Source organism: Pipistrellus hanaki (genome assembly GCF_964339955.1).
Source record: "Pipistrellus hanaki genome assembly, chromosome: 6".
Taxonomy (NCBI): Eukaryota; Metazoa; Chordata; class Mammalia; order Chiroptera; family Vespertilionidae; genus Pipistrellus; species Pipistrellus hanaki.
In genome coordinates this window covers 18,988,871-19,014,520 of record NC_140508.1, presented here as the reverse complement: position 1 = coordinate 19,014,520, position 25,650 = coordinate 18,988,871, and the positions used below count along the sequence as shown (strand labels likewise).

At 44.0% G+C, this 25,650-nt stretch overlaps 1 protein-coding gene across 1 annotated transcript in view; it reads left to right on the top strand.

Moving 5' to 3' along the window:
• Positions 1 to 16,949: 16,949 nt before the first annotated feature.
• The window catches only part of SLC24A3 (solute carrier family 24 member 3), a 459,582-nt gene continuing 450,881 nt past the window's right edge, over positions 16,950 to 25,650 (top strand). Inside the window, exon 1 of the mRNA XM_084887028.1 lies at positions 16,950 to 17,553. Coding sequence (XP_084743154.1) covers positions 17,058 to 17,553 — 496 coding nt within the window. The 5' untranslated portion in view covers positions 16,950 to 17,057. The remainder of the gene's footprint in view (positions 17,554 to 25,650) is intronic.

Below are 25,650 nucleotides of genomic sequence, written 5' to 3'. Positions count from 1 at the left end.
AAACCAAGTTCTTCTTGTCTCAGGATCCCTTGCTTTTTATTAACACAATTTGTCCCAAGGCAAGGTGAAGATACACTTCAAAGAGTAGGGTTTCTGTAAAGAAGCATTGTCAGAATGGGGAATAGCCTACAGTTGTTCAGGTGTTTGGCCAGTAGGAGGCAATAACATATAGATTATCTGGCAGCAAACAATTATCTGTTTTCAGGGTTGGGGAAATGCCTTTAGCCATTCCCAATAGGCGATAACATATGTGACCCAGCCCTTGTTGAGTCCCCAAGTTCCACCAACCTTTTGATGAAACTCTTGTAATTATGATGCTAGAATTGGCTTCAGCAGTCTGTGTCTAGATTTATTTTTTTAATATATGGATCTCCATTTATTGTTATAGCACTATTTGTTGAGAAGACAATCTTTATTGCTTTTACTCCTTTGTCAAAGCAGTAGAATATCTATATTTATACCTATATCTATATCTATATCTATATCATTTTCCTTTCTCTCCTTCTATGACTTTGGATTGGAATGTTTAATCCATTTCATTTAATATAATTATCAATAAGGTAGAAATTGCACCTACCACTTTGCTATATGTTTTCTACATGTCTACCTTGTTTTGTTTCTCTTTCATTGTTGGTGTATTTTGTGTTAAATGTATATTTTCTAGGATATTATTTTCTTGCCATTTATTTTACATTTTATAAATTATTTCCTTAGTGCTTGTTTTGAGGACTAAAATTAACATCTTAAGAATGTGTCAGATTAATATCACTTTAAGTTTAATTGTATAAAATTTTTTTGCTTTTATATAACTCCATTCACTTCCCTCCTTAATGTTACTGTTGTCATCCAAATTACGTCTTTTTACATTGTGTGATCTTTAATGCAGATTTATGACTATAGCTTTATGCAGTTGTTTTTTAAGTTAGATAGTATTAATAAAATATAATAAAACACCTTACATTTACAATGAATTTTATATAACCTAGGTAGTTTTTTTCCTATGATTTTTATTTCTTCAAAGGAATTTGAGTTACTTTATGGTGTCCTTTTATTTCAGCCTAGAGGACTCCCATCAGTATTTCTTGTAGAGTAAATCTGCTAGTAAATAAAAAAATTTAAAAAAAAATCTGAAAATGTCTTAAATTTTCTTTATTCTTCAAAGAAAGTTTGGCTGGTGTAAAACTGTTCACACAATATTTTTCTTTCAGCATTTTGAATATGTCATCTACTGCCTGCTGGTTCCATGATTTAGGATGAGAAATTAGCTATTAATCTTATTAAGAATCCCATCCCCATTTATAATCACACTTCTGTTGCTTTCAATATTATTTTGTCTTTCAACACTTCCATTATAATGGATCTAGATGTTGATTTCTTTGCATTTATATTGCTTGGAATTTGTTGAATTTCTTAGATGTATAGATCAATGTTTTTATCAAATTTTGGAACATTTCAGCTTTTATTTCTGTAAATATTCTATTTGTTTCAGTATTCCCCTTCTGGAATTCCTGTTATACATATATTAATACACTTGATGATGTCATAGGTCTATGAAGTTCTATTCTGTTTTCTTCATTGAATTTTTTATTTCAGTTTTGTACTCATCTTTCTTATACTTTTCTTTAGAGTTTTAGACTTTTTTTTTTTTTTGGTTCATTTAAAATAGTTGATTTGAAGTATTTGTCTAGTATGTCCAATGGCTGGGCTTCCTCAGGGACAGTTTCTATGAACTGCTTTTTTGTTTTTTTCTATTATAGACTCTACATTTTTTCTTTGTATGTCTAATAATTTTTCGTAAAAACTAGTCACATTAAGTAAAAATAATGTGACAACTATACAAATAAGATTATTCTCTTTAGAGTTTGTTGTTGTTTCTCTCTCTCTCTCTCTCTCTCTCTCTCTCTCTCTCTCTCTCTCTGTGTGTGTGTGTGTGTGTGTTTTCAGTGATTTTTCAAAACTAATTATGCAAAATTAACATTCTTTATCATCTGTGGTCACTAAAGTCTCTGCTTGATTAATTTACTGGTCAACTATAGATTTGTTAAGATTTCCTTACATGCCTGGAAATAACAAGTCTCCTATTCTCTGCCAAGGGGCTCAGTATACGTGTATTGGGAAATGACTTCAAAATTTAGCTATGCAGTTTACAAATCTGTCTTAGTCTTCTCTTTTTACTTATTCAGAACCTCAAGTTTTCAGAAGTGAGAACTTACAGGGCCTTTCAGGTTTTTTCTTTGCATGGACACAGCCTTTGCATGGACTATGCATGTGTGTGGCTTTCTAGATTTCCAGATATCAGAATTTTTCAAAGCACCCAATGGAGATATCATTCTCCATTTTTTATTTTTAAGCCAATTGATTATCCTACTGTTTATTCCCTCTGTTATTTAATGTGTTGGGCAGCCAATTTTCACTGATTACTTTCAACAAATTTCCATAGGCAAAAAATGATTTGTATTTAATTTACTCTGAGTCAAATTAAATAAAGAGGCATCTTTCAGAGAACAACAAGGCATATAAAATGAAGACCTTCTGCCTCTTCCAGTGGTTACCTGGCTGCTTGTTTTCACTGTGATTATGATTTATTTGTTTTCAAGGATACCATAGTACCAGGAAGTATGGGTGGAAATAGAGCAAGTTAAAATGCCATATATAATAGCTTGCTGCTCTTACTTAGCTTCAGCCATTTTTTTTTTTTCTTGAATAAATGCCCTGTACATTGCAGGAAGTCTTTGGTTAATTGTCAGAGTCCTGAAAATGTTGATTCTAACTACTTTCCTTAATGTTCTGATTATTGTTATGCAGAGACTTTTGAGTGTTCTCACTTTTCCAAAACTTTAAAGTGCCAGAAAACATTGCCCACGTGGGATTTGGTAGCAATATAAAACATCTCAGTAATTATCTCACAGGTGACAATTACTATAATGAAGAACTCACGAAGATCAAGAGCCAAAGTCTTTATGCCTATAATAACTGTGGGAGGTGTTAGCAATTCCTCTACCAGAAAGCTGAAATTCCCTGATAATTGTATATCACTATGAGTAATGCTGCGATAGCTTGCATCTTAGAGAGAGTCAAGAATCTAGGGTTTTTATAAATGAGGAAATGAAGTGCCTGGTGATTGTGAGATTCTCCTACTCCTGCACATCTGGAAAAGCCAGAATTAGCTCCTGGTTCCTTTGAAGCCTGGTTTTGTAAAGGCAGCTTGAGCAAAAAGCCCAAGTTTTTGTGCCCCTCAACCTGCATTCTGATGCATATGCTTGCTAGCCTATAATTAAGCCCCAACCCTCTTACCCCTTGTGTCTTGGCCTTGCAAAATCTGTTTCCCTGAATGCTTATCTTGCAGGGGCTATAAAAGTCCCCACAGAAGATTAAATTCTGGCGCCAGGCGAGTTGATTGGTTTGGTCCTAATCTCCCTTCCCCCTTACAACTGTCATAGGGGCTGCAAAAGCCAGTGAAAAGCAGACAAACTTAGGGCTATATAAACAGACTCCCACTGCATTGGGCCACACAGCTTTGAGAACTGATTCCCTTGAGCCATGCACCAGTGTTCCTGCAATAAAGTGTTTTTTTCTGAATCTTCTGAGTTCCTGGTTGTGTGTCCTCTGCTTGCCTGGTAATTTCTGCAACAGTTTTGGCAAAATAGTCACACATAGTTATGGAACCAGAGATTACTGTCTAGGAAAAAAAAGAAAAGTGATTTGTTGTATGGAGCAAGGAGCTCTTCAGTGTCTTTGAAATTCCTCATAAATGGAAAGAAAGCAGAATTCATGGTTTAAGAAAAACAAAACACAACACAACCAAACTATGATGTTTTGAAGTTGGTGGTCATAATACCCAATAGGTCTGACCAAGGGTATATTCATGAAAATGGTTTCAAAGAATCAAGGGTAAAAATGGTGGCTATCAAAAGAATGTGTTCAAGACACCCTGAAAAACACATATGGTATTAAAACAAGCCAGAGGAAAATCATTTGGGCAAAAAAAATGAAAAAGGATCCCAAGTCAAATTTAAAGAAAATATTCCTTTTTTAACTTTTGGTCGAGAATATGTTTGTAAATTTTCAGAAGACAACTCCGAGACCATGTGGATTCTGGCAAGAGAGAGGAATTGACAGGACTACTCCAACCATGAAGACAGAAGAGAAGCAGTCCAGAGATGGAAGACGCTGACAATGCCTTTCCATAATAGCAGTCAGCAGCTGTGTATTACTGCAGGTTGCCCAGGATCAAACCAGAGAGGGTTGGACCTGAATTACCACCATTTTTCCACCATCCAGAACTGAAATATCATTGCTGACATGTACACATAAGGAACCGTTTGACATTGAAATTTGGTCTCAAAAGAACTATTGGCCCAGAAAGAAACTCTCTATAGACTGATTCATATGCCCTTAAGCATAACGATTATTGCTTGTCTCATTTTTGATTCTTATAAGTATATTTCCAGTAGGACATGATCTCACTCATCTGGGGGAAATGGTGAACAACATAGACTGATGAACAAGAGCAGACCCAGAGATAAGGAGCCATGGGTCAGACTGTTGGACCTCAAAGGGAGGGTGGGGATAAAAGGGAGAGATCAACCAAAGGACTTATGTGCATACATATGAGTCTAATCAGTGGTCAAGGACAATAGGGGGGTGGGGGCATGAGTGGGTAGGGGTGGGGGATTGGAATGGGGGGTTGAGGACAAATATGTGATACCTTAATCAGTAAAGAAATTAAAAAAAAATTAATACTAAAAATATGGATGGCTTTAAAAATGCCATCTGTTTGATTGTAAATAACTTCCTCATTTTGATTTAAATATTTTACTAACACTAGATTGGGATCATATAGACAATTACTTAATTTTTCCACTCTTATTCTTTTAAAGTCACAATTCTTTGTCTTATAATCCTTAGCTGGTAGATTCATATCTATGGAAAGGTTGTGAAATTTTACCTATGAGGTCTTAAAGGTAGGTGCTGCACTGACATAGGCAGTTCATAAGGATACCAAGATAGGTTAGAAATTTAACTTATAGGGGGGTCCTTTTATTTTCCTCTTGCTATGCCTCATTTTTTATTGTTTGAATACAGACCCCTTCCCACCTAATATTCCTTGCTGATCACACACACTTAAGGCTCCTCTAGTAGTTATTCAATACTTTAGGGAAATGACAAGTAATGCTTTTGTAAAGCAGTTGAATACCATAGTAATCATTGTTGTGGACAAGATCTACCAATGAATGCTAAAATTAATGTGTGAAATTTTGTGGAGAAACAATATTTGTTCAGTTATAAAGTAGCTTCTTAAAATATTAACTCCAACCGCTCAAATTTAACAACCTCCAAATAAGATATACTCACATCACAAACCCACTGATATGATGCAGTGAGGCCTTAGTATAATTTCATTGCCAAAAAAGCATAACCTCTTGTAAATCACGAGAAAACATCAGGCAGAACTAAACGGAGGAATATGCTAAAAAATAAAACTATCAGTACTTTTCAAATGTGTCAAAATCATGAAAAATAAGGAAAGACTAAAGAATTGTCAGAGATTTGAGGAGGTTAAGGAGAAATAATCGCTGAATGCAAAATGGCATCCTGCATAGTAGACCCGAACAGAAACAGGACCTTAGAAATGTGGATGAAAGGGGCCACATGCTGACCTGACAGGCTCAGGAAGGCCTTGCATGGCAGTCTTGCAGACTCAGAGACCAAAAGTAACCACAAGGATGGTCTGAAATGAAGCTTTAACTAAAAGCAGTTACTGTGGGTAGTCAACTCCTAGGCCAGTATCTTCACTGACAGGGTCAACCTTTACCTTAACTGAGCCTATTTGTCTTTTTGCACCTATAATAACACACCCTTTGAAATGTCTAAGTAACTTGTAACTTCCCTTTTTCTGGACCCCTTTGGGGCACAACCTAATGTGCTGGGCGCCAAAACAGATACCACAAATTCCTTCATTATCATGTTTATTGTTCTTGCACCCACCTAAGTATGTGTCTGTGGCAAGCCCGCTTGGCCATGGCATACTCAGCTCCACGTTGGGCGCCTTATGTGCTGAGCCAGCTTAGCCAGGTTCGGTGACCCTGAGGAGGTGGTGAAGGATTGAGAAAAGTCAGACAAGAGAAGAAAGCTGGGTCTGGGTGGGACGCTGGTCCTCTCTGATGGAAAACCTCTCTGATGGAGAGAGACAGTGCCACAGTCTGTAAGCCATCTCTTTATTTTATAGACACATTCCATGAGGCAAAGTAAGGGCGTGGTTAAGATGCTTACAACATTCTTGTAGGTTTCTATCCTATTCAATTATATGCACCTGAACTCTATCAAGCCCACATTACTCAGACATGTGGGACCACGTGTTCGGACCGTAGGTTCAAGCTTACAACTATAGTTGTTGGCTATAATTGTGCTGGGAGGGCTCTGCCCTCTAAGCTGGGACTTACACGTGGCAATGAGAAGACGGTGCCCTCTCATTAGTCCAAGGCTTGAACTTATCCAAACACTATAGCTGCTCTCCACGTATGTCTATCATTTTATTTTTTATCCAATCCATGTGGTTTCCCTCCCCCCACCTCGTTATCCTACCCCTTTGCTTTCTCCTGCCTCTCTAGTCTATCACCAATGGATTTCATGTAACCCACCTAAATCCCTTTCCTTTTATTGCAATGTATAAATGCAAATGTAATCCGCCAATCTCTGAAGCATTATCTCAATTCTTTGAGGTTCTGCTTCCCGGCATATATCGACAGTTTGGCACAAATAAACTCACAAAATTTTTTACAGGTTTCAATATTTTTTTTATGTTAACAGAAGAAAAAGGGATGAAATTTCAATAAGGTTTGTAGTTTAGTTAGTAGTATACCTATGTTAATTTCCCAGTTTTGATAATTGTACTATAATATCAAAAGTGATAACATTAGAAGTTCATGGGGTTTATAGAAACTCTTTATTCTATTTTTGTAGTTTTCCATAAATTTGAAATTATTTCAAAATTAAAAGTTAACCCCTAACTGGTTTGGCTCAGTGGATAGAGCATCAGCCTGCGGCCTGAAAGGTCCGGGGTTCAATTCCGGTCAAGGGAGTGTACCTTAGTTGTGGGCACATCCCCATGAGGGGGTGTGCAGGAGGCAGCTGGTTGATGTTTCTCTCTCATTGATGTTTCTAACTATCTCTCTCTAACTCTCCCTTCCTCTCTGTAAAAAATCAATAAAATATATATTTTTAAAATAAAATATATTTTTTTAAAAATAAATAAGTTAAAAAAATTATTGCACTCAGTTTTTAACATTTCAAAGAACTTTTTTTTATTTCTTAAATAATATTTGTCATCCAATTAAAATTTTTGATATTTTTGGAACACTTTTCTGAGATTATGACAAATGTAGACAAGGGGCTGAAACATTTTGAGAGAAAATAAAAAGTATTATACCTAGGCAGGGTTGTATTCTCAAATTCTCACACTGCTTTTTCAAAAGTTATACCTTGTTTTGTGTTTAAAACACATTAAATTGGTAGTGTTAAAATAACAGATTACAGTAGGTGTGGGATTTAACTTTGAAATTCTTCTTTTGAATATTATCTGGAATGTAGACACTTGCTAATTCATAGCTAAATGTTTAATTATGAGGCTGGAATTCTTATTCCTTGGGAACTCCAGAATCTATTGCTTATAGATTACTTTTGTGGGTGGAAAAAAAGGCCACACCCTAACCTGACAAGCTCAGGGAGGGACCTGCAAGGCAGTTTTGCAAACTCAAAGACCTAAAGTAATTACAAAGGGTGGTCTGCAATTAAAACTTGAACTAAAAGCAGTTTATAATGGGCAGTCAAGTCCATTATCTTCCCTGACAAATGTCAGTCTTTACCTTAACTGACCCTATTGTCTTTTTGCATCTAAGATAACATCCTGGTGAAATGTCAGGGTAGGGGTAATTTGTAACTTCCCTTTTTCTGGACCCCTCAGGGCACAACCAAATGCACCTGGGCACCAGAACAGAGACCATAAGCTCCTTTATTGTCATTGTTATCATGTTGTTGACTGTTAACTATCCTGCACACACCTAAGTAAAAGATGTGTCTATCATTTTACTTATTATCCAATCCCAGAATTTTCCCTGCTTTGCCTTCTTCCACCTCCCTAATCTATCACCAGTGGATTTCCTGTAACCACTTACACCTCCTTCTTTGATTGTAATGTATAAAACAAGATGAAGAGCTGCCATTCTCTGGAGCATTATCCCAATTCATCAAGATTCTGCTTCCTGGCAATTGTTGACAGTTTGGCTCAAACTCACAAAAATTCTTTACAAGTTTTAATATTTTTATGTTAACACTTTAAATGCTTAAACATTGGGAGTTTGGTTTTGTTGGTTTTCCATATATAAGAGATGTTTAAAAACAACTGGGACTTTTTTTTTAAATGGTGCATGTAAACTCGAGTGTTATAATTTATACCTGGCCATACATATGGATAGTTATGAAGACCTAGTCATCTTATCTATGATAAAAAACCAACCAGATCTGTGCTTCTTAATCTTTAATGCGCATAGGAATTTTTTTGTGGATTTTTTTCAAGATGCTGATTCTGAAGCTGCAGGTGTGCTCTGGGCCGGAGATTCTACATTCCTAAGCAGCTCCAAGGAGAATCCATAGTCTGGCCCATTTTGAGTAACAAGGACCTAAATGACCAGAAAAGAGTGCTATGAACGAGTCCTGTCTACTTCAGGTGTCAATCTTCAGAGTAAGGGATTAATTGTAAACAAGTAGAATATTTAAGTATCTTAAGGCAGTACTGCTAATAATAACAAAACTTGAGGAAATCTCTCCACTGACACAAACACTTGGAAGCAGAGAGTGAGGCATGTGGTGCAGCAGTCATTTCAATGTCAGACATTGCCTAAGAAATGTCAAGGGATGGCTGCTGATGCAAATTCAACACCAACAGGAATCCACAGTTTGGGCTGTGGTGAAGAAGGAAACTTTACTCAGTGCAAATGGCTCAACTCTGATATAGCACAGCTGTGAGAACAGCACTACTCAGCCTGAAATAGTGTTACAGCTCAATAGTGTTACAGATCAATTATGAAGCAGCATGTCTGTGGAATAGCACTGCTGTGAGGCGGGCCTGGGGCCAGGCCACTCTCTGGTTACACAGCTCTGCTTATGTTCTGCTCTGCATTGGTCTGCTCCAATCCGGGCAGATATCTTTAGTGTTTCAGATTCAGCTGGGGAAATACCACCTTCAGTCTTCAGTTGAAAGGAAAAGTGGGCTCTCAGAACAAGTAAGAAGCTGACTTAAATAAACAGAAGTCCCCATCACTGACCCCAGATTGGTTCATCTTCATGCAAATGAGGACTCCAAATCCTAGTAGTATGATTGGTCCAAAAGGTATTGTCCTTTTTTGGTCAGAAGGGAGCCTCTCTGATTGCTAACCCAATCACTGATCCCAGATTGGTTCATCTTCATGCAAATGAGGACTCCAAATCCTAGCAATTTGATTGGTCCAAAAAGTACTGTCCTTTTTGGTCAGAAGGGAGCCTCCCTGATTGGTTGTTGAAGATGCTGATGGGGGATATACACAGCTGCACAGCTCTGATTGGATGGGGAGAACCTCAGTCTTATTGGTTGAAATAGAATAACATGAACTCTTCCCTGAGGACTGGCTCAGCAGGCAGGAGTACAGAGCGGGCAGGCAGTTCAGTGCAGGAGGCAGGCAGCTCAGTGCAGGCCTCCTCCTTGAAGTGCAGTTTGCATGAGAGGACCCTATGCAGAAATGGCTGCTTAGCTCTGTTTTTAAAATTTGAGCCTAGTTAGCCACCAGGAACACTTTTTAGTATGAATCTTCTCCCTCAGAATCCACAGTAGAAATATGGAAGGGAAAGAGACTGAGGATTCAGTGTGAAATTAAGCTGAGCCAGTCACCAATCATGGGGAGGTAGGGTGAAGGAAACACTTTGAGAGAGAAAGGGAAAGGGAGTGAGAGATAGAACGATTAGCGATGAGAGAGATTCATTGATGAGCTATATATAAGTATATTTATATATTAGTATATACATATACAAATGGAAAGAAACATGTACATATACAGATGTAGGCAACAGAAATCCCCTAGGGCCTAGGAGGATGTGTACCACTGCCACTAGGGGGAGCACCACCACAGCTTTTCAAGGTTGGCAGTGTGACATCAATTTTCTCTCTGGGGCACTGGTAAAAGCTGGGTACAATAACGTGGGGCCCTCCCACTCCTTAGGAATATGACCTCAGCTCTCCCTATGACTGGGACTTGGTGATGGGTTCTGTGTTTACCACTCTTAGGGAGTTACAATTGGCAGCTGAGCTGGGCTTGAACCGAAAGGGATTCTAATCAGCATTGAGGTTTCAGGTGTTGGGGGAGAAGAGCTTGCTGCACGTACCCTGGTAAGGATAGCACAGGGCTGTTGAAGCGCGGAAAGCAATTGACCGTGGCATCTCTTTCTTTTGCAGGTTTTGTATTTTCAAAATGTTTCATAGCTGGAAACATCCTTCTGAGGAAAGGTTGCTGCCATCCTTCTAGCTAACAACGAGGAAACTGAGGCACAAGGAAGAAATGGCCTGCACCTTAGATCTGTGGCTAGATCACAATCAGAAGTCCAGCTTCCTGCTGTAGTCAACAAAGGCAGCCAACCACCCAGGCGACCTGCCCCTCCCCTGCAATCTTACTGCAGCTGCTTAGAAAGAGCCTCAGGGCAGAGGGCAGCCAGCAGGGAAATGCTGGGCAGAGTGGCTCCTAGAGGGAAGTCTTCCTGGAGTCCTGGGCCCAGCCTTTTGTTCTCCCCTCCCCTGCCAAAGTTAACCATAGGTCAATGCTCAACCAGTGAACCGCATTGGCTAGGCTACATATAAGTGTATTTATATATAAGTATGTACATTCAGATGGAAAGACACAAATGATTTTAACTTGAAAAAAATTTATAATACAGCTTACTCTGGCCTCTTAAGATGTACACCATAATTTTCTAGGATGAGGTCTTGAAATTTAAAAGTGATAAAACTTTTAGAGATCAATTTTCTTGATTAAAAACATGGTATTTCCAAGCTTAATATTTGTGTGTTAATATAAATAAACCTCAGTGTCCTCCTTGGGTTTTTCCTGTCACACTGGGTTTCTGAATGATGCTGATAGGATGAACAAAATTACTTAAACTGTGAAATACTAAATTTTTGTCCTCTGAGGATTTAAATTTTTAAATAGATTCTTTCCATGCTCTGGATTGTTATATTTTGTCTATCAGAGTTAAAAAACAATGCAGAACTCATGCAGAACAGGAGCCAGATACAGCCACAGGTGTGGGGTGTTTGCATACTCTGTCTTTATTTCTTCCAAACACCCACAAAAGTTAATTTAAAATATTGACCAAAAGGGGCTAGATAATATATTTTGCCTGTTTAGATTTGCCCTTTAAGATCCACTAAAATATCTCTCTCTCTCTCTCTCTCTCTCTCTCTCTCTCTCTCTCTCTCTCTCTCTCTCCTCTCTCTTTCTCTTTCTCTTTCTTTCTCTCTTTCTCTCTTCCTCTCCCTCTCATTCTCTCTCTCTCTTTCTCTCTTCCTCTCCCTCTCCCTCTCTCTCTCTTTCTCTCTTTCTCTCCCTCTGATTTTCTCTTTCTCTTTCTCTTTCTCTCTCTCAGCAGATTTCAAAACTTAACACAGAAGAATCCCTGGGAGTTTATAAGAATGCAGGCTTCCAGGCCTCCTGAATCCTGTTTCCTCAGGATGGGCTTGGTCGAAGACATTGCTAACAAGCTCCCTTGTACTTTTAATGTCTGTCCACGTTCACTGAAAGGATGCTCCATGGCGCAGCCACGGTCTGAGTGGGAATCTTTCCTGATGGCACCTATTCTTTCTTCTCATTTAGAAGGAAAAGGGGATGGAAAGAATGCACAGGAAATGGATTGTGCTGACTTTTTCCACTAAAAGCTGCCTCCAATTTTATGCACACTTTGGAATTCTTCTATGCTTGTCTTAAAAAACTTGACCCCCTAAGCCTGCCAGTTGACCTCTTGTCCTGCAGTTACCCTGGGGCCCTTCCTTACGCAGTGTAACCAGTTTGCGAAGCAGCGATGACTGGTTCAGTTTCAGTTGAAGTTCCTTATAAAACTAGTCAATCTGGAAGGTCATTTGTATCAGATCCAGAGGCAGTGGTTTGGTTATTCTTGGCTTACACTAAACTTGGAAGGGAACTGAAGCATCAGGTAAAAAAAAAAAAAAAAAAAAAAAAATCAAAAATCTACATTTAAAAGCAGCATGAAAATGAACAAACCCTAGCTTTACACACCATCCTGGACAGATTCCACCGAAGCAAGGCTGAGCAAAAGTTTCTTCGTTTTCCTGAAGTTCAAGGACAGGCAACAATGGCCTATGACTGTGATCGGCAAACTGCAGCTCTCGAGCCACATGCGGCTCTTTGGCCCCTTGAGTGTGGCTCTTCCACAAAATACCACGGCCTGGGCGAGTCTATTTTGAAGAAGTGGCGTTAGAAGAAGTTTAAGTTTAAAAAATTTGGCTCTCAAAAGAAATGTCAATTGTACTGTGGATATTTGGCTCTGCGGACTAATGAGTTTGCCAACCACTGATCTAGGCTGAAAGAGGGGAATAGGGTCTGTCTTTGAAGGCTTACTACTGGGTGGGAGGTTGGTAGGAAATGTTCTAAGTTTTGATCTAAATCTCATGTAGGGTGTATACACATAAACAAAGTCATTGCACTAAATGCTTAAACTATGCATTTTCCTGCATGTATATGATACCTTAGTAAATGAATAAAGAGGGTGACAGCTGTGAATCTGACAATGGTTCACTAGAAAAAAGAAATCTACAGTCATATCTATGTAGTGAGTAAAAATTACCAAATGCAAAAAGAAAATAAAAAAATTGGAAACTACCATAAAATAAGCAGTTTCTTTGAACTCTCATTGTAATCTGAACACTTTAATGGGAGCCCCAACTTGCAGACCTGGTGCCCTCAAATACCTCATGAGATGGAGTGTGGGATGAATACACTCCTAGGAGTGATTCCTTTGTATCTGTTGAAATACCCACAGCTCAGAAATAGGCTGACGGAGCAGTTTTACTGGCTTTTGATAAAGGCAGCAATCGAGAACGGGGAAGGAAATAAGTTGTCAGGCCTTCCTGGATGAAGTTGGGGGTCTGTCTAGGTCTGGGTGACTGTGCATGCATAGGGTGACACATCGGGCGTGTAGAGCAGCAGGTGTATTCTTTGTCTCCTGAAGCTAGGCCGTGACCAGTGGGGTGAGGCCTGGACATTGAAGTCGTCAGGCATGCCCAGGAGGGGTGCTGCATCTGGGACCAGTCCAGGAACAGTCCATGGCAGAGTTCCTCCCTTTTATTCCCCCATCCACCAACCCTTTTTATTTTTTTTAATTTTTTAATTTTTTAATTTAATTTAATTTTTTTTTTACAGAGAGGAATAGAGAGGGATAGAGAGTTAGAAATATTGATGAGAGATAATTATTGATCAGCTGCCTCTGCACACCCCCGACTGGGGATGTGCCCGCAACCCAAGTACCTGCCCTTGACGGGAATCGAACCTGGAACCTTTCAGTCCACAGGCCGACACTCTATCCACTGAGCCAAACTGGTTTCGGCTTGAAGGGTTTTTTTTATGAACATCTATTGTAAGGTGACTAGCTGTCCCACTTTTGGCCGGACAGTCCCAATTTTTAACAATTTGTCCCGCGTCCCGCGGCATTTAAAAAAAAAAGTTCCAATTTAAAAAATCGGGACTTTTTAAAAAAATGCCGCCGGACATAGGACAAATTGTTAAAAATCGGGACTGTCGTCTGGTCACCTTAAATTCTATTGGTCTTTCCTCTCTTAGGTTGGGCTACATTTCCCTGTAGTTATGGAGCATCATGACCAGGAGGCATCTCACCAAAGCAAGTGGCTTCTCTGGATTTTTTCTCTCCTCCCTCCTTGCTGAGTGGTTTATCTGACACAAGTGGCATTGTCTGGTGTTCTGGAGACACAGCCTTGCTTTGTCATAGAATCTGCTCTGTCAGGTCTGGGTGCTGTGGGTGAGGGGAGGCCGGAGACCTGGAAATTTCGCAGGAGGGCCAGGCAGGTGCTGGTTGTCTAGGCAGAGACCAAGCCCCACTCTGCTTCCCTGTGGAGAGCCGGCCTGGGCTGAGTGACCGTGAATGTGGTCGTGGAAGGTCTTTGATTCTTTAGTATAAAGCAGAGGTTTGAGAAAGATAAACCATGACCGCGCCTGCACATCAGGCCCAGAGTCTGCTCAGAACTGAAACTGGAATGTTTACGGGAGGTCAAAACAGGGGCACGCGCGGTCACGCCCAGCACCTAGCCCAGGGTGAGGAGGCGCCCCGTAAACACGCCTGCCTCGTTTCTGGATTGGGTGAGGGCCTGAGCACATCTTGGGGCGATAGATCTCTTTCCAAGCAAGCTAATGCTCAGATTATTAGGGCTGGAACTTTCTCCCTAAGACACCCTGAACAAAATGTGACACTAAATAGATTACAAAAAAAAAAAAAAAGAAGAAAAAGGCAAAAGCTACCTTAGGATTAATGAGGATCCTGATGGTGAAGGATAAGTAGCACATTAGTTATGACAGGTTCTGCTTCTAACATAACCCAGTGTCCTTGAGGAGCTTCCTGGGAGAGACAGGGCACAAGTCACTGTTTTCCTCGGAAACGGAGCCCAGTGACTGGGGTCTGGCCCCTTTGTCCACTGATGACAGAAAACTCGAGAGCCTGCTTCCCACCCAGCACACCTATTGGAGGGAGGGGAGAAGAGGCCCTTCCTGACCAGAGAAGGGCCTTCCCTCTTCTTCCTGCAGAGGACCATGGCAGCATGGGGTCAGGACCCCTCGTGCACCACCCCCTCCTCACCCGCCCCCCAGCCTCCATGCAGACTGCCAACCAGAAGTCCCCGGTTTTCTTCCATGGGCAGTGGTTGGCTCCTCCTGGGTCTTTGTCTTTGCTGTACTCCAACACACCCCTTAGCTCTGAAATCTATTAATATTGACTAGAAAAATTTCTATGTGCCAAGGAGCAATCTTTCTCTCTCTCACCCTCCCCCCTCCCCCTGTTCCTTTTTCCTTTTACTGCAGGTACTGAGAGGATTCCCAGGGAACTGCCAATCCTTGCTTTCTCCCTTCCCAACACTGCTCCCATCACCAGATTACACAACTCCTTTGCCTGTGGCAATTTTCCCCTGAGCTAGTGTTCATTCTCTAACCCAATTAGTTCCAGATTCTCTCTCTCTCTCTCACTTTTATTTTCCCTACATACACCAGGAAAAGCGACTCCAGTGTATTTCCTGGTTAGTGGGATGAAAGGCAGAGTATTCTGAACTCCTAAACTTTCATTTCTGTGTCACAGAATGTTTGATGAAGGTAATGCAACTGGGGAATCCCCTCCTCTCTGCCTCCACCCCCCTCCCCTGCCCCCACACACCAGCCGGCATGTGTTTACATATTTAAAAAAACCCTTCTCTGTGCCTGGTAATCAAAGCACAGGGACAACCACATTGTGGAACATTGATGAAAAGGTGCGCTCTGTGTCTGGCAAGATGCCAAGCTGAAAACAGGAGTACATACATGATATGACCAGGAAGCAAACATCTCCTGATTTTGTAGGGTCAAATGGGCTCTCTGTGGAAAGGAAGCCACCCGTGTCCCCAGAAGCTGTCATCTGGAGGTCACCACAGGTGGGAACGCCCTGGGCGGCTGTGGGTTCTCCCAGTCGGGGAGTGCGGAAACCTCCCTAGGCACATGCAGCTAGATACCCCGACGTGCTTGGACTCCGTGGAGACTGTTATTTGGACACCTGGTTTACTAGTGAGCCTTTTATTAAGAAGCCCTTTAGTTGTCAGCCTTACCCAAAATGCATCTCCTCCTCAGGGCTGTATCCACCAGCCATCCCAGCCAGCAGCCCTAGGCAGGCACCAGAAGAAGCCAGGAGGCCTGAGGAGGAGGAGGATGTGCCTGACATCCTAGGTGTCCTCTCCAACGCACACCTTACCTTCCGCAGGGCTGTGGACCTAGCCGGGCCCTGGGAGAGTCAACACCTTGGAGGCAAGGGAGTGGGGGTACTAGGGCTTTGACCTCAGAGTTAGGGGCTCCCTAAGCTTCTTGAGGAAAGCCTGAAGCCTCAGAGGAGCCTCGTCCCAACATTGGCCAGGGACCCCCAGGCCGCCTCACCCAGGGCCCCAGCTTGAGGCTTTCTCCAGCGGCATCAAGGAGTGAAGTGCGGGCCCGGGCCAGAGGGGGGAGCCAGGACACCCCCAGTGAGCCAAGAGCCTCTGGGGAGCCCTGTTCCAGGTCCGGAGGCTGGCGTGCAGGGGGATCCCCACAAGGGGGCGGAGGGAAACCCAGGAGGCCCACAGGAGGAGGCGAGGCGGGTAGCTGGGCGAGCGCAGCCAGGCGCACGGCACTCACGGCGCCCGCTTTCCGGGCAGAGGACAGGTCGTGAGCTCCAGAAACCCCGGGTTTCTCCGAAAGTTTCTAGTGAAACCCATTTTTCCGGTGGCCGGCTTTTCGGTGGCGGTTTGTGTTTCCCTTCCCCTGGCAAGAAACGATCTTGCCAGGCTAGCGCACCGGGCTCCCTGCTCAGCTGTCTCCTCCCCACGCGCCCCCTCTGCGCGGTGCTGGCCAGAGCCGGGCTCCGTCCCCCGCTGCCCCCCGCCCGCGCCCGGGTCCCCGAGCTTTGCCGGCTGCGGGGAGGTGCTCCCTCCGTGCTCCCGCGCACTCCGGCTCCCGGTGCACCGACCATGGAGTAGGCGGGCGGTCCCGTCCAGCGCTCCTGCAGCCGGTGAGGCCGGAGCCAGCCCGGGTGGCCTCGCCAACCAGCCGGCAGCCTTGGCCAGCGGCGGGGCCTCCTCCCGCCGGTCCGTCCCTGCTCCTCCTCCTCCTCCTCCTCCTCCTCCTCCTCCTCCTCCTCCTCCTCCTCCTCCTCCTCCTAGGCCGCCCCCGCCTCCCGGCCGCCCCCGCCGCCCCCGCCGCGCCGCCGCCCGAGGCCGATCGCGGACGCTAAGCGTGGGAGCCATGGCGCGCGAGAAGAGGGACCCCGAGCGCCTGGAGGCGGCGGCGCGGGCCCGAGGCGAGGAGGAGGAGGAGGAGGAGGAGGAGGAGGAGGAGGAGGAGGAGGAGGAGGAGGAAGAGGAGGAGGAGGAGGAGGGAGAGGAGGGACTGAGCGATAGCGACGACGAGGACCGAGACCAGCAGACCGGCGGCGGCGAGGCAGAGGCACGGGAGTCTGCAGCGGCTGCGGGGCGGGAGCGCGGCGAGAACGCGCGGCTGCAGAGCGCAGGGCTGCCTCCCGCCGCCGCCGCCGTCCCCGCCGCGGCCGCCCGCGACCGGAGCGGCCGCCGCCCGCCGGGGCCCCCGCCGGGGCCGCTGCCCTGCCTCCCGAGGATGCCCGAGGAGGAGGACCGCGAGCGGCGCCGGAGTCGCCGGAGGGACCTTCTGCTGAGCCAGCTCTGCTTCCTGGCCTTGGTGGCGCTGGTGCTCTGGTCGCTGTCAAGCTTGCAGGAGCATAATGGTGAGTGCTCGCCGCCCGCCCGGAGTGGGCGCTGCGGCTCCGGCGGCTCAGGGCTCCCGGACCGGGCACGGGCGATTAGGCTGGGCCAGCGGCACGGGTGCCGGGGACCAGGAATCCCACTGCCCCTCCGTGGGGCTCGGGCAGAGCTGGCTCCGAAGGGAGCGCCGCGCACGGAGTAGTTAGCACGCTGGCTGCTTGGCTGGCCCTGGAACCCTTGCCCGTGTCTTTTGGAGGGACTCAGCCACAAGCTGGAGGCACTGTTCCCCTAAGCAAGTCCCCCCCAAAAGTTGACCTGGTAAGATTCGCTACCTGTGCAGGTAAACCACCTGTCTGTGCACTCTCTGGGTGGAGGACATGCACAGGACTGGTTGACGGATGAACACATAGTTGCCAGGTGTTCTCCATATGGAACAGGCGCGGGGTGGACCAGATAGGAAGCTCCACGCAGGCCTTTCCAGCACAGATGCTGGGAACTTCCAGATAAGAAAAAAAGTGTCGGCCACCGGCAAGGGTTTGGGAATGGACTTGTTCTCTTAAAAGAACCAGTCGCCGGGAAGACCGATCTGTGTTGTGGACTCGCCGTTCTGGAATAAAGGGTTTTGGACTCGGCTTTCCTGGTGGGGCCACCTTCTCACCCACAACTTTCGTTTTATCTTTGCCCTTGGCCTTCCTTGCGCTGAAATAGCCCTTGTGGGGAAATGTGCTCGGAACAGTTGTCCAGGGAAAACAGTTTGGACTCCGGGGAGCAGCTGTCTAAGAAACAGAGGAAAGACTTGGAAGAATTATTGTTGTAAAATGGTTTTATGGTCCCAGCCATTCAAAGTGGTATGTTTCCCGGGAAGATAATCATAGAAATGATTGTGAGAAAAAGCAGTTTGTACCAATAGTGCTTTGGTGTTAAGAGAGACGTATAGCTTTAACACAAGGTGTTAGGGAGTGCACAGTACAGGCATCTGGATGTTGATGGTAAGATATTTTTAAAGGTGCCATCAATTGAGGGATCACCCCCAAATGGGCTGGTCTCGTGCTTCGTGGGGAAAGCAGATGGTCCATCTTGGTTCAGGCCTTCGCAGACCTGTTGACAGACTTCATCATATATGGTAATATGAGAGTCGGCTCTGGTCCTCAGGGAAGCAGCTAAGATTGCTCCAGATTCCCGGGTTCAGGTAGGGTTCTGTGCTGGGCGAGCAAAGTGGACCCCTCTCCCAGGGCAGAGTCAGAACTGCCAGTTCTCACCAAGTGGGTTTCTATGAACCCCATTTCCATCTTCATTTCTCTGACACAAAGAGCCAGTCTGTACTTCGAGCCACCTTTGGAAAGGGCCATTCCAAGTCAATTACATGCCGGCCATTTTTTTCTTGCATGTCTGGGCTCTATGAGTCATAGAGTTCCCACCGCTTTCCAGGATAGAAAAGACATTTGTTTTTTCAGGATGGGGAATGTGACCCATACAACTACGTTCATCAGGGGGAGGGGGGTATCCGACCTGGGATGTTCAGGGGGAGGGAGTGTTAGACATCCTGCAGACTGGAAACCTGGTGGCTAGAATGTCATTTTGAAATGGTTTCCCTAAGCAGTGACATTTCTGTTCAGTGCCAGTGACTCAGATTTAGTTCCACAGCATAGCCCTTCCCCTCACCCCTCTCTGGATCTCTCTTCTTCGTACAATTCGTATTCTCTCTCCCTCTCTCCGCCCCCTGCCATAAATGTGGGGCTTAAGAAGACCCTCACACCAAGCACCTGAAGATAACGGAGAAAAGCCGACAGTGTTATGAAGACGCTATCCAACTGCCATTTATTTCCTCCAAATGACATGTTAGTCATGATTCTGTGTTGAATCACCGTTTTTTTCCCCCTATTGCATATTGATAATTTAATTGCATGATGCACAGCAATATTTTGCCGCAAGGCACAGGTTTTTTTTTTGAGATAGTTTTCAAGATATTAAATTAATGCGTGTGAACCTGCAGGTGATTATTTTGCTTGGGAGGTTGTCATTCAACATACGTAGGCATTTGAATAGTGAGTATCAGGCTGGAAACTTGGTGCTACTCTACCTGAGGATCCTTTTAGGATGGAAAAAAGTTTGGAATTTAGCCTTTTTAAAAGATGCTGTGACTTCGAGAGGCTGAGTGATTCACTTAAAGTCACGTAGCAACTGATAAGCAGAGGAAGAAACCAGCCTGAGTTGACCTGAGTTGACCTGGCTCTTTCATGTCACCTCTGTCCCCTGGTATTCATATCACCATGTGGTGCAGCTTTGTAATATTTATGTAACCACAGAGGGGGTACCTTCCTAAGGATCAAAGGTAATATTTTGATGTATTCACCTGAAAGCCATGCACTGGTTAAGTGTAACTTCCCAGAACACTTTTCTAACACATATTGACTTTTTATTTTTTTTAATAAAAAAGGATAGTCCTTTACTAAACCTAAATAGAGATTTGTGGCAGTTATGTTTCATAATGTTGTATATCGTATGGAATCTGAGATCCCTTTCTTGACATTTAACCAAACTTGGTATCGATTCTTTTCTGCTGTGATGAAACAGGAGCATAGTTAAACTAGGTCGAAAGGGTTAGCACTGGAATCAAGAAAAATGTTAATTCTTACAACAACAAAGGAATAATGATAATTGGAATCTGGTGTGCTCTTAAAAGGCAGTCACTGTGCTAAGTGCGCTGTACAGGCATCGCCTTATTTAATCTGCAGACACTTTGCAGCTGTGTGAACCTTCAGCCGCAGAGAAGGAAAGAGCCGGGGTGCCCTGTTTAGTTGCTGACGATGGAGATCTCGTTTTTGATCTCTGCTTTCAAAGCCAATTGAAATAAGTTGTCAGATTTGCTATCAAATGTTTTCTTTCTTTCTTTCTTTCTTTCTTTCTTTCGCAGTGAGGATGGATTACTTTTGTATATTTTGAGTTTTTAAAGTGTTTATTCTTTGAAGTAAGGAACCTGGTCACCTTTTTCTAGAAGTGATGTGGATAAAGCACAGGGGTTCTAATTCAGAAGTAACCATTCCCTGAAGAATGGTCCTGAGAGGTGAACAGTAAATAAGAACAATTATACACCTATCTATCTATCTACTTTTACATATGCTAGTACATACACACACTTTGAGATACTTTCTCTCGAAGTTTCTATTGCTGTATAACAAACCACCCCACATGTATGAGTATAAAAGTTATTTTATTTTTTTTTGCTCATGGATACTTTGGCTCAGACAGCCTAGTGAAGGATGGCTTTTCTCTGCTTCATTATGTCTGGGGCCTCAGCTAGAAAGATTGAAAGGCTAGGTGACTTGACAGCTGGGTCTGCAGTCATCTGGCGACAGCATCACTCCCGTGTCTGGGGTGGATGCCAGCTGTTGGCTGGACCCTCAGCTGGGATGTCAACCAGAACACTTGCATGTGGCCTCTCCATGTGCCTTGGTTTGAACTTCCTCAGAAGTTTAACAAGTAAAAAAAAGTCCTCAGGGTTCCAAGAAAATAAGGTAGGAGTGCATGGCATTTTTATGTCTTAGCCTCAGGAGTCTCCTGTTATCACTTTCCTGTTGCTCAAGGCAGTGAGCAATGTCTGCCCGAGTTCAAGAAGATAGATACCGTCGCTTACTCAATAGAGGCGTGTCAGGGTTTGCTGTAGGAGAGCATGCGCAGTGGGAGATACTAGTGTGGCTGTCTTTGGAATACCAGGAATCCAAAGGCATAGTAACTTACAAGTAATTGTAGATATTCTCCAAGGTGGAAAATGGTGACTAATGCATGCACTTCCACCTTATTCTCTTGGAACATACGTGTGTATGTCATTTTTTGGAATACCTTGCAATCATGAAAACATTGCTATGCATGTAACTGGCGTGGGATCCAGCGGTGGAAAGCGGGCTGGAGTTTTATTGCGAAGGTCAGTTGCAGACCCGAGAGCCCATCTTTCACTTTGTGGTTTCCCATTCTCAGAGGACCATGACCATGACCTTTCCATCCCTCGTGTGGCTTACAGGGAAGTCTTGCCAGATTCCCCAGCATTATCTCCCCTTCCCATGCTCCAACACTCTGGCCTTTCTTCTCAAAAGGGTGAAGCACATGCTGGTCCCACTGTCACCACTGCGGTAGTTAATCCTTCAGCCTTCCCTTCCTGGCCCAGGATCTTCCTGACCAGACGAGGCTCCCCATTTTGCTCTCTGAGCAGGCTCTATCCTCCCTTCATAGCGTTTATCACAGTTGGCAATTATGTATTTCTTAAGTTACGGCTTGAGTAATATCTCCTCTTCACCAGGTTCCAAGGTCAGGAGGTCAGGGCCACTATGAACTTGTCTCACCTTTGTCACCTCTGTCACTCAGCCCATAGAAGCTGTTCAAAAAGATATTTGTTGCCAAAACCGGTTTGGCTCAGTGGATAGAGCATCAGCCTACAGATTGAACGGTCCCAGGTTCGATTCCAGTCAGGGGCACGTACCTTGGTTGCGGGCACATCCCCAGTGGGGTGTGTGCAGAAGGCAGCTGGTCAATGTTTCTAACTCTCTGTCCTCTCAATTTCTCTCTGTAAAAAAAAAAAAAAAAAAAAAAAAAAAAAATCAATAAATATATATTAAAAGAAAAAGATATATATATATTTTAAATATATTTTATTGATTTTGTACAGAGAGGAAGGGAGAGAGATAGAGAGTTAGAAACATCGATGAGAGAGAGTCATCGATCAGCCGCCTCTTGCACACTCCCCACTGGGGATATGCCCGCAATCAAGGTACATGCCCTTGACCAGAATCGAACCCAGGACCCTTCAGTCCCCAAGCTGACGCTCTATCCATTGAGCTAAACCGGTCTCGGCAAGAAAAAGATATTTGTTAATCTAAAAAAGCCCTTTTGGTTTTCAGACTACTGTGTCTGTGATAGATCGAACTCCCATGTGTTAGGAACCCACTGGCTGACACACACTTTATTTTCATGATTTATAATCCTACCCTCAACCCAGCAGATTTCATGGGCTCACCCTGAGTTGCAGAAAGGTGAGTGCCTTGCCCGGCGTCCCCTCATCACGGGGCAAGATTTGAACCCAAGCCCACCTTGGCCAGAGCTGCAGGCCGCCGGACTCCCTGGCCTGGGCTGACGAGGACATGAGTAGAAAATGGAAGTCACGCTGCCTTTTTCAGGCACCCAGAGAGTAAAGGAGTAACAGAAGGTTGCTTTCAGAGAAGCGGTATTTTAGAAGCATTGCTTTTCAACTTTTTCTATTTTCTGCCTAAACACATATAGATATGCGTCTTTTCCTCCTGGCTTTTCTTAGCTGCTCATCAACCCAGATTTTTCTCAGAGATTTCCTCCACTTGAAAGCCTCCAACCTTGTGGGAAGATTTTTTTTTTTTTTTTTTCCCCTGGAGGGTTGGCAAAGCCAGAAGAATTGCAAAACCAGCCATTTGCTGAGAATTCCATGGCCTGGTGGAAGTTGGCTGATAGCACACGATTTTGGCATCTGTATTTTTCTTTAAGGGCACTTCTTTTCCTTAAGCAAAATAATTTTTTTTTTGGGAGGGAATAATAAATAGTACATATACTTTTATAAGCGGGGGGCACTGAGATATGAGGTGTTCAGAAAACATCTCTGAAATCATGCAACGAAGGGGTGATTCTGCTGGGAAGGTAATTCTACCTTTTCTGGCCTTTTCTTGCCTTTGGTTCCTGTAGAACTCATTTCGAAATGATTTTGTTTATCATTTGCAGTGACTTGAAACGTGGTGTTATTCTGTAGGATTTAGAATGTGAAGTCTTAAGGATTCAAGTGGAAGAGGTTTTCTATGAGGGCAGTGGTGATGGCTCACCATTTCTCAGACTTGGGCGAGACCATCCAGACTCCCTGGGGGCTAGAGATCTCATTGGGACCACCCGCCTTTCTCTCATGACTGAGTCCTGGGGCTTCACCGTCCTTCATTGGTTTTTCCACCCTGCAGCCACCTTTCCAAATGGTCCCTTTGTGGAACTCCTCTCAGTGGCACACCTTCAGTGGCTTCTGGCTGGACCTCCCTGATATAAAGACACAGGGAACTATGTTCACTCCTTCAATAAACACCTGTGGCTTCTTGCTAGTTACCGAGGTGACAGAGGGGTCAGAGATGGACACCCAGAATATCGTCCTCATGGTGCGCAGGCTTTAGTGGGAACAGGGATGTTGGGTTACTAATTTTCAGGCACCGTGAGAGATACAGATGAGAACACAGCATGGCGTGGACGAGTGTGTGGTCAGCAGAACATGGAACCTGGGATAGAAAAGGAATCAGCTTGGTAAGAATGGGGACAAAAAGGCAAAAAATACAGACAGGCAATCCTCACAAAGAAAAGCAGTTGCCAGTGGCCATTAGATACAAGTAAAAAAAAATCCTCTGGGTTTATCGTATTCAGGGAAATCCACATTTTAAAAATGATGCAATGCCAGTTTTCAATATCAGATTGGCAAAACTGAAAACATGGAAATATCAAGTGCTGACAAAGGCGCAGGAGAGTCTTGTATTCTGTAGGTGGGCTGGTGAGTTGGTACCCAGACACCATGGGAGATGGCAGCGGGTCCAGGTTTTAGGCACAGACTTCACATGGAGCCATGGCTTTCTAGTGAGATTGATGTGTAGAAAGGATGGAGGTGGGATTAGAATGGCAATACGTAGATATCTGAGACTATTCAAGTCAACACAAGGTGCTGATGTGAATCATGAAACCTAGCCACTGTTCCTTGCTTGTCAATCACTTTATTTCTAAGGAGAGGGTGAACAAATAAAATAAGCCATCTGTGACCTAGTTTGGGGGAATTTCACATTTGCAACTTTGTGTTTTTCTCCTCATTTTCCCCTTTGTGTTTCAGCATTGTTTGACCTCAAGCAGGAGGCATTTTCACTGTAGTGAGGCAGTCAGCTGGGGAATCAGTGTGCGTAGGGCAGGAAACAAGCAGTTTTATTGAGTAGGACTTTGATGTAAGAACAAAGTGGGTGAGATGGGGCATGGGTGACCAGGAGAAACGGGTTGCCATAAGTTGACACTAAGAAGTCAATAGCACCAATTTAATATGTGTATATATATGTATTAGTATATACTAGTATATACATATATATTGATTTCAGAAAGGAGGAGAGAGGAAGGGATAGATAGAACCATCAATGACGACATAATCATTGATAGGCTGCTTCTTGCACACCCTGCACTGGGGATAGAGCCCACACCCTGGGCATGTGCCCTGACCAGGTATTGACTGGTCTCGTATACTGCAGGTGGGCTGGTGAGTTGGTACCTAGGTTGACGCTCAACCACTGAGCCATGCCAGCCAGGCAATAGAACCACTTTTAAGTGAGGATGTTTAACATTCATTTATGGAATTTTGACTTTGATTTCTGGCAAGGCACTTAGGTGGAATATAGTGAACTGTGGAAAGCCAAGATTGTAAGCAGCTGCAGCTACACATAATCTGTGAGTAGGATACATGAGGCTGAGAATTGTACCTTTGGTTAGCTCTGCAGGTCTCAGTCTTCTCTGCACATTGTGATCACCCTGGTTATAACTTTAAACCTTGCTCTTGGCTGGGTCCTGTCCCCCAGGGATTCCAATGGGATGCTCAGGGGTACAGCTTGGGCATTGAGATTTTTAAAAAATATATATTTTTATTGATTTCAGAGAGGAAGAGAGAGAGAAACATCAATGATGAGAGATAATCATTGATCGGATGCCTCCTGCACGCCCCCTACTGGGGATCAAACCCACAACCCTGAGCATGTTCCTTGCCCAGGAATCGAACCAGCAACCTCCTGGTTCATAGGTCAGTGCTCAACCACTGAGCCACACTGGTAGGGCAGCATTGAGATTTTTTTTTTAAAATGAGGCAGATGGCTCTAACATGAAGCCAAGACTGGCACCACTGGGCTATGTCAGTATTTACCTTATCATAGCCACTTCGGTGGTCTTCACAGCTGAGTTGGGAAAGACACTCGGCTTAATTTTTCTGTTCTGAACATGAGTTAATATTGGTCTGCTTAGTTTTCTAAGACTTTACCACTCATTGAAGCACACACTTTCCCCCAGTCGCCTTCAACTCTTCTTCGTACAGACAGTGCCCTTAGACACTTTGT